The sequence below is a fragment of the Polypterus senegalus genome, chromosome 9 (assembly GCF_016835505.1).
Source record: "Polypterus senegalus isolate Bchr_013 chromosome 9, ASM1683550v1, whole genome shotgun sequence".
Classification (NCBI taxonomy): Eukaryota; Metazoa; Chordata; class Cladistia; order Polypteriformes; family Polypteridae; genus Polypterus; species Polypterus senegalus.
Window position 1 is genome coordinate 41,523,149 of NC_053162.1, and position 15,252 is coordinate 41,538,400.

The 15,252-nt window shown below is 39.1% G+C and overlaps 1 protein-coding gene across 6 annotated transcripts in view; it reads right to left on the reverse strand.

The window, feature by feature from the left end:
- The window catches only part of nlrc5 (NLR family, CARD domain containing 5), a 167,759-nt gene that overhangs the window by 91,617 nt on the left and 60,890 nt on the right, over positions 1–15,252 (reverse strand). For all 6 annotated transcript variants that reach the window (XM_039762978.1, XM_039762977.1, XM_039762980.1 and 3 more), the window contains 8 exons: positions 12,099–12,182; positions 9,232–9,315; positions 7,223–7,291; positions 6,969–7,034; positions 2,333–2,416; positions 2,166–2,249; positions 1,895–1,984; positions 345–392 (listed from right to left, as the gene is read on the reverse strand). In XM_039762978.1, the coding sequence (XP_039618912.1) occupies positions 345–392; positions 1,895–1,984; positions 2,166–2,249; positions 2,333–2,416; positions 6,969–7,034; positions 7,223–7,291; positions 9,232–9,315; positions 12,099–12,182 (609 nt within the window). The remainder of the gene's footprint in view (positions 1–344; positions 393–1,894; positions 1,985–2,165; positions 2,250–2,332; positions 2,417–6,968; positions 7,035–7,222; positions 7,292–9,231; positions 9,316–12,098; positions 12,183–15,252) is intronic.

Consider the following 15,252-nt stretch of genomic DNA (forward strand, 5'->3'; position numbering starts at 1 on the left):
TCTCTTCTAATCTATCAGATTTCTTTTCTTTTTTTGTTCTTATGACAGCTTTTGTCAGCAGCAGTGGGAGCAAAGATGAATTTAATCCTGGAAGGCCACACTCATGCACACATATACAGGACTAATTTGGAGTCAAAAATCATTCTAACACACGCCTTTTTGATGAAGGAGTAAAGCAAGACTACTCAGAAAAAAAGCTTGAAATATAGAGTATACAGGCAGTGAGCATTATAGGGACCCAGTCTTATGGGTACAGCCATTTATTTCCCTTATAGTGCCAGTAAATCAAGCACATAAAATATTGAACTCTATCTTAGAAAAAAAAAACATAAAGCATACATCACCTTTTGCTGGTATTGAATGTCATCATTAAGTTTTTTTCACCCCCGGAGCTAAGGACAAATAATAAATCATTTTAGTGTCACTTGGCACCATGATAATCATCAGTACTATGAGCTATAACTGTTTAAGCAGTACCACACAAAACATTTTAAAATTAGCATCTTAGAGACAGACAGTACATTATACATAATTTGATAGACTGTAAATACAGCAAATAATAAACAACCAAAACATTGCTTCAGTTTACCAAATCCACAATGAAGTTATGTCTTTTAATATATTCTAGTTTATTATTGTGCTGGAGATTGACAGCATGCTGTATGTTGCTCAGACATCCAAGTAAGAATTTCATAGTACTCACAACATGTGACAGTACTGGTGCTACTGATACTTACATTGTAAAATACTGCAGAAACAGTAATTAAAATAACAATAATAAATATTCTGGTTTCATAACAGTCTTTACACTTTTTGTCATCTCACCCTTAAGGAGGCTCAGGTGTCACAGCATGGCTTGCAATAAATTATTCAAAGACCACCCGTCTCTAAGTAAAGCACGCCAACTGGTTCTTTTATGATCCTCATATTTTAATCCATCCGTCAATCCACGTTGACATGCCTACTGCTATATATCTGCCTGTATTTGTTTCCTGGTTTATTGCATAAATATTTTGTGTTTTATTGCTATTTTTTATTGTTTTTGAGTGTTTTGTTTATTTAAGTATGTTCCTTGTATTTTGTGAGTGGAACCCAAAGAGGTTTGGCCATCCTGACGACACTACTGTACGCCATGTATCAGAGGTGGTCCCAGTAGAGGTTCATTGACTGATTGATTGTGAGAAGGAAGGTGTATTTAGGACTTTTTTTTCATTACTTTTCACTTTGTCTTGATTTCTGACTACAGTCATTCGCCGATTTACTGCCGACTGAGTTGATGGCATTCATACTTAAAGCTGAGGGCCTTAGGAAAACAATAGAGCATAATGTTGAAACTGCCCAAACCACCCACAGTAATAAATCTTTTGGTAATTATTATTTTACAGACTGACTCTTGGAGGGTCCATAGTACAAAATGTGCTAAATCAGCATGTGTTTGAGATATGGGATGAAGCTGGAGTACCCACCACAGACACTTTGGATCTGTGGATGTTGGGTGTTTAGGCATGTAGTACATTTTTACCCAGCTAATGTTTTACCAACATTATCAATCAGGCTCCAGCCTTCAGAGAGGAGCTCAAGTGGAAACATAAATGGCAGGTAGAATTCTGGCAGGAAGAAAGAGTGATCAAGATTAAAAAGAGGGATGAAGGTGAGAAGAAGACATGGAAGCGTTTATCAGTCACCTAATGGGATACAGTGAGACTATGGGGTTAGGTCAGTACCATTTCATATACTCCCATTGTGTTCATTATTGCTTGGATGTTTCCAGAAACATTTGATTTTATTAAAAAAAAAAAAAGATTTAGTACTATTATGTTTACCATTATGAATATGAGAAGAGAAAAGCTTCAATAAATATGCCAAATAATTTAAAAATGAAATAAAAACTTACCTTATGTTGACTTCGTGGATATGTTTGCACTTTTTAAAGGAGTCTGTCAGGTAAAGGATACCAGCTATTGTGACACTGTTCCCACTTAAACTAAAGAAAGAAAATCAAATAATACATCAAAATTCATAACAATGTTCCATAGCTCCATTAATCATTCACAACTCCATAGCCGTCACTCCTAAATGGTCATCTCACACAAACAAACACTCACTGTCACTCCTTCACCTCCACTCCTGGCTCTTCAACAGTGAATGGTGTACACAAAACTTACTTTATATGTACTACATCCTGCAGTTCTGGTAAGACTTGGGCAACAATCTTCAGACCTCTGTCCCCCAGTGCATTTTGGGATAAGCTGGAAAATGAAACTGCATTAATGGACAGACAAGAAGTGTTTTTTTTTCCATTTAAACACATCTAATATTTTGCGTCACTTACTCCAGTTCTTCTAGATGAAAGCATTGCTTGACTGTTTCAAAAAGCTCACTCAGCTGTGTGACTTGGATCTGACAGTTAATGAGCCTAAAGCAAAGATAAAGAGCATAACACTTACAAAATGTTAAATGGAGACCAACTGTGGATCCACAGGCAATGCAATTATCCTTTTTCCTTAGCCACTTTTAATAGTAATGGGTCTGCTAGAGCCACCCTATTTAGGAGAGGGCCTCCATAGTTTCTGGAGGTTAATTGAATGTGCTTGGGAATGGAGTGATTTCTTGTGTTTCTGTGCTTTTGCTATTGCAAAATATTGTGATTTTCTGGATTTTGAACCTTTGCTCTGACTTTGCCTCTGGGTTTCATATTGGGACTGTTTTTTTTGTTATTTTGAACCTCTGCTCTGTTTTTTTACCACCATATTTGGATTCTGTTTTGGGACCTTTTTACTGTACTTTTCCATGCAGTTTAGGCAATTTTTTGTGCTCTTTGGAGGTTTGGGCCTGCACAGGCTTCTGTGAATATAAACCTTTTTATTTATTTTACAAAGATTTCTCTTGGCCCTTTGGGTTTCTAGTCTGGGTTTTTGATGGTGTTTCTCCCCTCTAGTAGCTAATTTTGGAAACTGTTTTTGGTATCTGCGCTTTTGGATCTCCCCAGATCACAACACCACTAAGCTGAAGCCAAGGGCACCAGTCGAAATTACAAAAATTGTACAAACATAATGTGAATAGTTTTGGAAGTCTGAAGCAAACCAGAATATCCAGGAAGAATTTGCAAAATCTACACATACAATGATTAAGCCACAAGTTGAACACAGACTGGATGAGCTAATTTGTGGTCCGATATAAATTTATAAAAGTAGTCTTTAGTAAGCCCATCCTCATTTATATTTAACTAGCCAACCCGCGGCGTAGCATACGACGCATAATCAGGCCGCTTTTTAAATGATTTTTAAGCACAGAGGAAAAAATAAACATTTGAAAAATCCGTAATTTAATAAACCACCAAGAAAAGTAACATTGCAACAATGCACGCTACGAACCAACATACAATTGTCCATGACTTAAAACCGGAGGAGCGCCATCGCGCTTTCTCCTTCCAAGCGATGCACGGGGTTGAACGGCGCTCATTCAGTACGCACTGCCCACTTATGTGCCCGCCCCCAACGCCCTACCTGAGTCGCTTTCGTCTGTGTACAGTCCACACGCACCTGTGAGTCACGTTGACTGTTAATTTTCCAAACACCGCCTCAGTCGGTTTCCATGTTGATTTTTCATTGTTCTTTGCGGTTCCGGCTGCTTTTTTTTTTATATATATTCCACCAAGTCACCCGACCATGGGGGGCTTTACAAAGGGCAAGGACGTAATCAGTGCGAGCGTATGACCCGCACGCATGGGAATTTCGTTCGTGGGGAACAATTGGAAGCCACGGTCTCCATCACGAATGGGGTTCAACGGCTTACCCACGCCGGGTAGACACACGTTGATCCATTCAGTGTAGCGCGCGTGCAGTACTGGACATACAAGTGAATCACAGACCTGTTAATGCTCAATCTCACGTGGCTGAAAGCCACTTGTCCCTCTAAAAATTTGGACGCCGACCGCTGTTGGGTCGTGTAACTATTTGAAATAGTTACTATATTGAAAGAGCTATCAATCTGTCAATCCTCTCTGTGTCCGGGCCGGGTGAGGTTTCCTGTGTTCCTGTGAAAGGCTTCACACCTGGTGGTGCCCTTCCGTCAATTCCTTTAAGTTTCAGCTTTGTAACCATACTCCCCCCTGAACCCAAAGACTTTGGTTACCCGGTTGGCTGCGGATCGCCTGTTGCGGGGCCTGCATTGGTGAAGCAGGTGAGACGGTAATGAAACAGAGGCACAGGGCTTATTGGTTTTTAAAGACTGCTTCCTTCATTGGGTTTTAACCAACGCACGGAATGAACCAACACACAATCGTCCGTGCGGCATCCACTCCGCTCCCTCCGTCATGCTAGTCTGCTGATTTCTCGTTCAGTATACACTGCCTGCTCATGTGGCCACATTCAACTCGTCACTCGAGTCGTTGTTGCCTTTGTACAGTCCAGATGCACCTGTGACTCACGTAGACTTTTCATTGCTCTGTGCGGTTTTGGCTGCCTTTCTATATATAATCCACCAAGACACCCGACCACGGTAGTAGCGAGGTGGGAGGGGGGTGTATACAAAGTGCAGGAGTATCTAAGAAGACGCATGTTTGTCGCGGATGCGAATTGCTGTATGTAGCGTGTAAAACAGTTTGCTATAGTGCACGCGGTCGTGCGTCGTAACCGAAAACTTGTTTTTTAAAGACTGCTCACTTCATTGTGTTTTAACCTCAGTTGTAAAGGAACGTTTTAAGGATCTCATGTGATACCCCTCGCAAACAGTTTTACACGCCGCATATGGCGATTCACCTTCGCGAGAAACATGCCTCTATTAACAGTCAACGTGGGTCGGAGCTGCATGTGACCTCTACGACAGACGAATATAGATGACGCCGGCTTTTCTGTGTCGTCGCGTCCGAGTTGGTGGGCGTGGCTCTGTGAGTTGTCGTCGTATCCAATGGTCTTGGAGTTGGTGGGCGTGGCTCCTTCCTGCGTGCGCCATAGGTGTCTCACTTGTTGGCAGCTTAGTGAATCCATGCCCCTTCCGGCGTGCTTTCCATGGTTGTCTTGCCTTAGTGAATTATATATATAGATACGTCCGGCCAGTTAAGCCTATAAAACCCAATGATTAAGTACAATGTGCTGTGTGGTGTAGAGGATATGGAATAGGACTTGTAACCACAAGAGCGCAGTTTTCTTCCCACAGCTAATTTTATCTGCCCCTGTTGCCCCACACCAAATTGTACCTCTAAAAAAAGGATGACTCTGTGCATGTAAACTGCCCAGAAGTTGTGTTCTGCCTTAAAAGACGCTATATCGAATACAGATAGGTTAATGATTGACATTTCCCATTGGCTCCTCTCTCTTATAAGTAAGCAACACTTTTTTATACAATGTCCTAGAGATATGATCATATGGGATAGAGATACGATGTGGGGGGACATCAAGCAAAATGTGAGCCACCAGTCTATGACTTAGAAAGGGATGCAGACAGGAGTCCGTATTGTCAGTATGTGACTTATACTTGAGTTAGGGCTGAAGTATGAAGAGTTAGTGCATGATCCAAAAACAGAAATATATAAAACAAATATGGATCATATGGATCAGTACCTATGTATTTGGAGATATTCATAAAGATCTATGCACCTTGTCGCTCACTCAGGTCTGCTAGTAAACATTGCCTCTATGTTGCATCAAATTTCAGTTTTTTTCACGTGTAACTCCCAGCTGTTACAATGAGCTGCCCACATCCATCTGAGCTGCTGACTCCTGCACTTGACTCTCTTGACCTATGAATACCTTTCTAATTGACAATGACTTCAATGCTAAGTTTGTTGTATCTAAGGCTAAATCCACACTAACTATATTTTCATTTAAAAACAACCCTTTAAAAAAAAATGATATCTGTACATACTACTATATTCACTTAATTTATGAAAGTATCTCTGCCCACGGGCGGCACGGTGGCCCAGTGGGTAGTGCTGCTGCCTCGCAGTTAGGAGACCTGGTTTCGCTTCCCGGGTCCTCCCTGTGTGGAGTTTGCATATTCTCCCTGTGTCTGCATGGGTTTCCTCCAAAGACCTGCAGGTTAGGTGCACTGGCGATTCTAAATTGTCCCTAGTGTGTGTGTGTGCGCGCCTTGCGGTGGGGCGCCCTGCCCGGGGTTTGTTTCCGGCCTTGCGCCCTGTGTTGGATGGGATTGGCTCCTGTGACCCTGTAGTTAGGATATAGCGGGTTGAATAATGGATGGATGGATCTCTGCCCACACTAAAAAGACTAAAAAATCCTTATGACATAAAGGTTCGCCTACACTGGGCATGCATGCATCCTTGAAGGGCTGTTTATCTCAAAACAGTAGCGAACAGAAAAAGTGTATGCCTTTTGCACATGTATGCAGCATTCAAATTGTACAAAATGCATGCGTTAACAACACAAAAAGTAACACAACAATAGCCACTGAAAACAATTCTACTACTATGCCTTCTATGTTGGAATATTGTTTTCATCCATGATGGTGTAAGCAGTCAGGGAGCGACACATTGTAATCAGAAGCATCCAATCAGGGAAGGGCCAAATAATAAACAGAAACTAATCAGAGTGCGATTAGAGTCTTCATTATTGCTCCTCCACATTACAACACTTAGGCAGCATTTCAGATTTTTACAGACTTGGAGAGCATTTTCAGAAGTCTCCACTTCCATGGGTTGAAAATGCTGGTGTAATATGGCCAAAAGGCGAAAAAGGAGACTAATGTCTGCGTTTTTAAACAAACATGTAGTAAAGTGGATGGCGCCTAAGAAATTAGTAGCTAGTCTTGTGTCCTCCTGTTTCATTTAGAGCTCTTTAACTGTGATGGTCAATTTCGTAACCTTGTACTATAACATTTGTTTCAAAACAAGTCCCCAGACTGATGTTTATTAAGTTATGTTCGCCTTTGGATAAAAGTATCTGGTAAGTGAATAAATGATAACAATGTAATAATGTAATTGCAAAAATAAAATTTGTAGCATGAAATACCTCAGCTTTTTTGTAAAGAAGAGTGTTGGTTCTTGCACATGTTTATTGACTGGATCTGTAGAATCACTGAGACAAAAGAGAAAAGACTTTACAAATATTTACAAATTATAAGTTGGTCAGGTAATGTTCCATACTTACACTCCAACACTATAACCAAACTATATATATTAAAAGATTTATTCACCTCATTAAATTAGCTCATTAAAACTACAAGTACATGGAACAGTCATTTGGCGGATTTGTAATCAGGTTACCTTATACAGACATCAGGCTCCACAACCGGTTGCTCCAAAAATCGTATGACAATGTTCTCTGACTGTAGCCTGTAAAAAAAGGATATACTTTATGTGCTTATGTTACACATCATAAAGAACACTTTAACCTCACCTCTATGATTCTATTAAAAATTAAACATCAGACATTAAGGACCAAAAAACAAATTGGGATACAAGAAAAATGTCCATATCTCAACTACACAGAGTTAAACAGCTGCCACCAATTACCACAAAAAAGCCCCCAAGTACTAAATGCAATTTTCCAAAACAACAGGCAATTATAAGCCCACCACCATAAAGCCTTTATACATATTTTACCATATACCCCTCCGGGCTACGTCCTGAAAATACACACTGTTATTCTAATCCTACCTGACTGTTAGGAAGGAGCATCTTAATTTGTTGAGATTATGTTTTGTCTACATTGTGTCTCACACTTATTGTGTACAAATATCATAGTTCTGGAGCGCCATACCATCAGCATGACTTGATAACATCAGATGGTTGCCTCAGCCAGTTACAAGTTATATATCTATAAATAGCCATATGATTGGGTTAAGCCATCACAACATTCTTCATTGTTGACTGCTGGTCTTGTTTGTTCACCAATTTGTTCAAACCTCATAAAACACAAATCCATTGAAAGATGCTGAGAAATTAATTCACGCTTTTGTTTTCAGTCGACTAGATTACTGTAACGCACTCCTCTCAGGACTACCCAAAAAAGACATAAATCATTTGCAATGAGTGCAGAATGCAGTTGCTAGAATCCTAACTGGGAAAAGAAAATCCGAACACATTTCTCCAGTTTTGATGTCACTACACTGGTTGCCTGTGTCATTCAGGATTGACTTTAAAATACTGCTTATGGTTTATAAAGCCTTAAATAATCTCGCTCCATCTTATATATCGGAATGCCTGACACGTTATATTCCAAATCGTAACCTTAGATCTTCAAATGAGTATCTCCTTAGAATTCCAAGAACAAAACTTAAAAGAAGTGGTGAGGCGGCCTTCTGCTGTTATGCACCTAAAATCTGGAATAGCCTGCCAATAGGAATTCGCCAGGCTAATACAGTAGAGCACTTTAAAACACTGCTGAAAACACATTACTTTAAAATGGCCTTTTTATAACTTCACTTTAACGTAATACTGATACTCTGTATGTTCAATTCATCACAATAACTATTCATAGTGGCTCTAAAATCCGTACTGACCCCTACTCTCTCTTCTGTTTCTTTTTCTGGTTTCTTTGTGGTGGCGCCACCACCACCTACTCAAAGCATCATGATGCTCCAACATTGATGGACTGAAAGCCAGAAGTCTACGTGACCATCATCATCAGGTCCTTCCATGAAAACCCTAAATACAAAGAGGACTGTTTGACTAATGTTAGGTAGATTGCCCAGAGGGGACTGGGCGGTCTTGTGGTCTGGAACCCCTACAGATTTTATTTTTTTTCTCCAGCTTTTGGAGTTTTTTTTTGTTTTTTCTATCCACCCTGGGCATCGGACCTTACTTATTCTATGTTAATTAATGTTGACTTATGTTTATTTTTTATTGTGTCTTCTATTTTTCTATTCATTTTGTAAAGCACTTTGAGCTACATTTTTTGTATGAATATGTGCTATATAAATAAATGTTGATTGATTGATTGATTGATAAGCAATGTCACCTTAGTTCCTACATTCTGTCTATAGTGCATCTAACAAATGACTGAGAATGATCTATTCCACTTATCAAGGCCAATCTAGTCACTTCTCTGTTGCTGTATGTCAACTTGTGGTTTTGCCCCTTTACAGAAGTTAAAAGCACTTGTGAAAAATAACAGCTTAATTACAGGCACGGGTTTAAAACAATTTAAGAAACAACACACACTGAAACTCCTCAGCCTGGCGGTTGAGCCCTGTGATCCTAATCTATACATACAGCCTTTCATCTTTTTTACTTCACTTTTTCACACAGAGCACCACAACACTAAGACCTACCATACTTCAGTGACATTTGAGCAGCTGGCCAGGGCGTGGGACAGGTAGCATGATCCAGTACTAGACACCTGATTATTGTTCAGTCTGTGGGAAGAAATTTTAAAAAAGCTTCAAAATCTGCTTCATGCAACCATAAAAAATAATAACAGAAACATTGCTAAACTCTGACAGTTCTCAGTCTTACCAGCATCAGCACTTGCCTCTTAACATAACTGAGTAAATGGTATGGCAGCAGGAAAATTAGTACATCAGGTGAACTGATTTGTTAAACAAATTTAACTTACATATTTGAATACATTGTTGTACTACAACTAAACATAATTAAGCAAAACAGGTAGCCTGGTATGAGTGAGTATTCCCTCAAATGAGCTAACAGCCCATCCAGTACTGGCTCTTTCCCTACGCTGTACGTTCCACGTGCTCAGGCTCAGAAAGTGGATAAATGAATTAAGTAGACCATTGCATCTAAGACATTGCACGCCTTGTTTGACTGGAAATACTTCTAGTTAAGTCAAGTTCACGCTTAATGTTGTGTGCACATGGTACATATTGGACATAGTACAATGAAACTCTGACTTACATGTCTCCTCAGAACGGTTGACAAAGAAGGATACTCCAAAAAAAAGACATTTTTTACTTTAGCACCAAACAAATGTAAGCTACCAATAAAGCTTGCAAAATGAAACTCAAAAGTTGGCACACCACCTTCATTTAAAAATAACTTCTTTATATAAATTACAAATTACGATTCTTCTTCTTCTTTCGGCTGCTCCAATTAGGGGTTGCCACAGCGGATCATCTTCTTCCATATCTTCCTGTCCTCTGCATCTTGTTCTGTTACACCCATCACCTGCATGTCCTCTCTAACCACATTCATAAACCTTCTCTTAGGCCTTCCTCTTTTCCTCTTGCCTGGCAGTTCTGTCTTTAACATCCTTCTCCCAATATACTCAGCATCTCTCCTCTGTACATGTCCAAACCAACGCAATCTCACCTCTCTGACTTTGTCTCCCAAATGTCCAACTTGAGCTGACCCTCTAATGTACTCATTTCTAATCCTATCCTTCCACGTCACACACAGTGCAAAGCTTAGCATCTTTAACTCTGCTACCTACAGCTCTGTCTCCTGCTTTCTGGTCAGTGCCACTGTCTCCAACCCATATAACATAGCTGGTCTCACTACCGTCCTGTAGACCTTCCCTTTCACTCTTGCTGATACCTATCTGTCACAAATTACTCCTGACACTCTTCTCCACCCATTCCACTCTGCCTGCACTCTTTTTTTTCACCTCTCTTCCACAATACCCGTTACTCTGTACTGTTGATACCAATTAAACTCATCCACCTTCACCAACTCTACTCCTTGCATCCTCACCATTCCACTGACCTCCCTCTCATTTACACACATGTATTCTGTCTTGTTCCTACTGACCTTCATTCCTCTCCTCTCTAGAGCATATCTCTGCCTCTCCAGGGTCTCCAATACATGCATTTAAATAAAAATACTGATATTCATATTCAAATTTGTAGAATTTTTGTGCTAGAGTGATTTCTAATAATGCCTCAGTCTTCAAGCACAGTGGCAGACAGACTAGTTGTTTCTGTTGCCGACAGTGTGGAATTAGGTTCGAGGATCTTCAGGCCGACATCAAAGTGGACGTAAAAGAGGCAGCAATTGTTCAGACCAGAGACACAGTGAGAATGAAGAATCAGAAGAACAGAGAGTGAGGTGGTGAGTGATTGCACTGGAAGCAGTGGAATATAAGTAATAGGTGTTATCATCTTCAAGAAGCACTCGGTGTGGATGGTTTATGACCATTTTATGTGGCTCTTACAACAGGGATTTTTTTTTTGCAACTTTGGAGGTGGAACAGCAGCCTGAATGTTATCAATAAATAAACAAATAAGTTCATAATAGACTAAAACATCATGAGTGATTTAAATATTAGTTTTCATAATAGTATAATTTTGCTGACCACTTGACCTACACTTGCAGATACCACGTTGAGAATCATGGTCCTAAACTACATGTAGCTCCCACAGGCAAACTCTAAGCACTAGAGTTATTTAGTGAATGGAGCTAAAGGTACCTGAGCTTTTATTTGTAACAGAGGTCTTTGGGTGTTTTTCTCATGTGACAACATAGCCTACTGCTACAATTCTCTCTGCCTCCAGGCATGCTGTTAGGCATCTTCTGCATTGTATTAAGCGGAATTATTCCCAGGAGACTTCTTTAAGATGTGGTTTACAACTTTAGAAATTAGTTGACAGGCTGCTTTTTTAGAGGAACATAATAAAGAGATCTGCTTGTAATACATTTGCTGTGCTTCCTGTTTTCTTTTGATAACCTCTGAAGTCTTTTACATTTCTAATTTGCATGCATTTATTTATTTTGGTATCTAATGTATTGTTGTTTTCCAATGGTTTCCTTCTGCTCATGACTGCAAAGAGCTGCATGGGCACAATACAGAAATCAGCCCTGAATGGATCTTTTTTTGTGTTAGACTGAACCTTCATGCATACAGTAAGTGTGTCCTAAGTATGAGAACGGCATTAAGGAAGTATGCAAACTACAGACAGGAACAGATATCTGCATACATTAGTTGGATATTACAAATTGATACCTCAGCCTTTATTTTATGTATCATCATGAGTTGCAAAAAAAGATGTCAGGTCACTATCAGAAAATTTTAGAATAGCATTAATACAGGAAGATACAAGAATGTAGTGATAATGGAGATAAAAGGCATGTGCGAATGAAGTAAGACCAAGAACAGTAAAAAAATCCACTGTGGAAAGAAGATCATGTAGGACAGTCCTCATCTATAAGTTATCATGAAACAAAACAAAAGAAAAACTTTACTTACATAATCTGTTTTGAAATTTGGAGTTCAGGCAGCATTTCAACCAATGTCTTGCATTCTTCATCATTCAACTCATTACTAGATAAGCTGTAATAAGAAACACATTTTTCATAAGGTGTGGCTCCCCTCCTATAGGAACATCCATATTTAGCATTATTTAGTAACACAATTAGCACGCTCAGCATCACACAACTCCATATGCAGTCTGCTCCTGCTATCTTTCAGAATTTTGTAATAAATAATTATACATAAACTGTGAATGACAGATTCGAAGATAACATTTGATAGTAAGTTCATATAACACATCTGATTTCACTTCACAAGAACAAGCTGTCAAGTTTTCAGGACTGTTCAGATTCTTGATAAGAAGAACACAGAACACACAAATATTTAAATCTGCTTATTTCCCTTAATTTGGAAAAGCAAACATAATAATGTTAATAGATAATAATAATATAGATAATAATAATAATCTAGTAATATAGATGTTTGAATCCATGCCAAAATTGATCATCACAGCTCTTACTAGGGTCACATCAGTATGTCAGATTATTGTCTGTTTCTTTGTTCTCTTCTACCCTTACATCTTTGAGAGCAATGCTGGTTAGGAGGTTTGAAGGCACATATGGGCTTGAAGGGTTGAATGCGTCAGATAAAAAAGCTGAAGGCTGCACTCACTTTAGTGTTTCTTATGATTGTAATACAAGGAATTATGGGTTTAGTACATAGAAAAAGTTGGGGATCAGAAGAAGTAAACAAATTAAAAGGAACTAAATGAAATGAAAGTAGAAAAAGGGCACAAATTTCAAACAATATAGAAATGAAAACATATAATTATAAGCATTATGCAAAATAAGATATAATAATAAGCATTATGCAAAAAAGGAGCATGGACATTTTACCCAATTACCAACATGCAAATTGTAAAATAAGAAACACTTGAGAGCTTCGAAAGAAGGCAGACCTTTTAAATGCCCATGGCACTATGTTTGATGTTGTCAGGTCACTAAATGGAAAGACTTGGCCAACAGCAAGTTGCATAAATTGTGGATGACCAAGGGGCTCATGTATAAATGGTGCATACGCATAAAAATGTTGCATACGAACGTTTCCACGCTTAAATCGCGATGTATAAAACCTAAACTTGGCATAAAGCCACGCACATTTCCACGGTACCTCATACCCTGGCGTATGCAAGTTCTCTGCTCGGTTTTGCAGACTGGCGGCACCCAGCGTCAAAGCAGTGCTACTGTTCCTGTTCGGTTACCCTTTCTTTTTCAGATCCACATCCCTGACGTGGCTTTATAAATACACTGAAATTAACTGCATATTGTTAATTAGTTTAATGCATCTGATTATAATTAACCTGTAACAATATAATGGTCCATGGAATGGTCAAACTATTCTAAATACAATAGCTGCTTTAGCGTTGTTACTCTCACTGCACCTTCTTGTTCTTCTTCTTTCAGCTGCTCCCTTTAAGGGTTGCCACTGCGGATCATCTTTATCCATATTACTCTCACTGCACCACTCAGAGTATTTATATCACTGTATCTGAGTGGGGAATCAAAGATCTACAGAAGATGAGAAAGAGAATTATCGGTATACAGCATCAAGCACACGCTGCCTCAGCCATGCTGTCTATTGAACCGCTCTCACACGGCAAACGTTTCAAAGCCTTTTCTGTATGGACCTCGCGGTTCACAAACAGTTTCATCCCAAGAACTATAGACACACTCAATCAGTCCATCAAGTGCTCTTTATAGAAATGTTTGTACTTATTAGTACAATCACCTCACTGTAAACTTGCACTACGGTTATAATATTGCACAATCTGAGCCAATTTATAAAGCGCGTATTTACATATGATGACGATATCATTTTTAAGATGAAATGCAGAAAAATATGTTTATTATATAGATAAAACTTTACCTTAATTTAATTTATATTGTTAACAATTAAACATGCCAGGACACGGTGTTCCAGCGCTAGCTAGGAGCTTGTGCTCCGTTTAAAGATTGTTCCTACCTTGCGCTGTATTCTTGCTTGTGCTGGAAGGATAGATGGATAGAATAATTAAACATGTACTATGAAGATATTTCAATGTTCCTTAAAAGTTCTGAAGAATCGGCGTTCTAAGATTACAGATGGCTTATCGTCTATTACAGAGCTGAATGTGTGGCGATTGGGTATTTGGAGAAAGAAAAGTAAGGACAGGAATTAGGGGTTAGTACATTTGATAGAGACAGTACTGCTACAAAAAGTATTTCCTCAAAGGTTGAGCATGGCACAGCAAGCATCTTGCGTGAGACATGAACAATCACTGCATCACCGTGTTCCCATGTTTAATAACATGCTTTAGCTCCTATCATCATGAAAATGATATCATGTATACATCTCAGTATTTTAATTATTCAGAGAGCTGTAATATTACAAATGTAATGGATTCTGTGTCCTGTTGGAGGAAGAGAAAGCCTGAAAACACATAGTGATTTACACACATAGCGCACATAGAAGATCAAATACAAAAGCATTTCACGTGCTACTTTAGTTACGATGGGATTTGAGACACTAGTAAATTAAATGATTTTAAGATGTTCTACTGTACTTTAATGACAAAATAAACTATGTGATTAAAGTGGAAATTTCAAATTAAAGTTGACATTTCGTGTTTTTTTCCCCATTGTGTGCCTATTTTTTTTGTCTGTACTCTAATAAGCTTACATATGACACTCAGACGGTGGGCTGCGACTCACCTTTTCATGGCGACTGATATCTGACAACTTCTTTTTTATTTCGGCACTGTGCGACTTTGTGAACTTGAGCTTTCGAGTTCTCCGACACTCTGTCACTCAATCAACTTCCTTTTGTTAATTATATCACTGTTTAAACCAACAAATAATACGTTTTTCCTTGCCTCCACTTGGTATTCACTGAAATTCTTCTATTTTCCCCCGTGCTTTTCCCATTGTCTTTTCACAGAAGGCTGAGCTTAAGGGCTATTTATATTGATTTGCATATCCAAAGAGGTGTAATTCTGGGTGGGACAGCAGGCGCGTTCATATGGGTTACTTTTCCCGCTGACCAGGATTTATGTAGCGGAAGAACGTGGAAGTTTGCGTACGCACAGATTTATGCATCTGGATTTTTCTGTGCA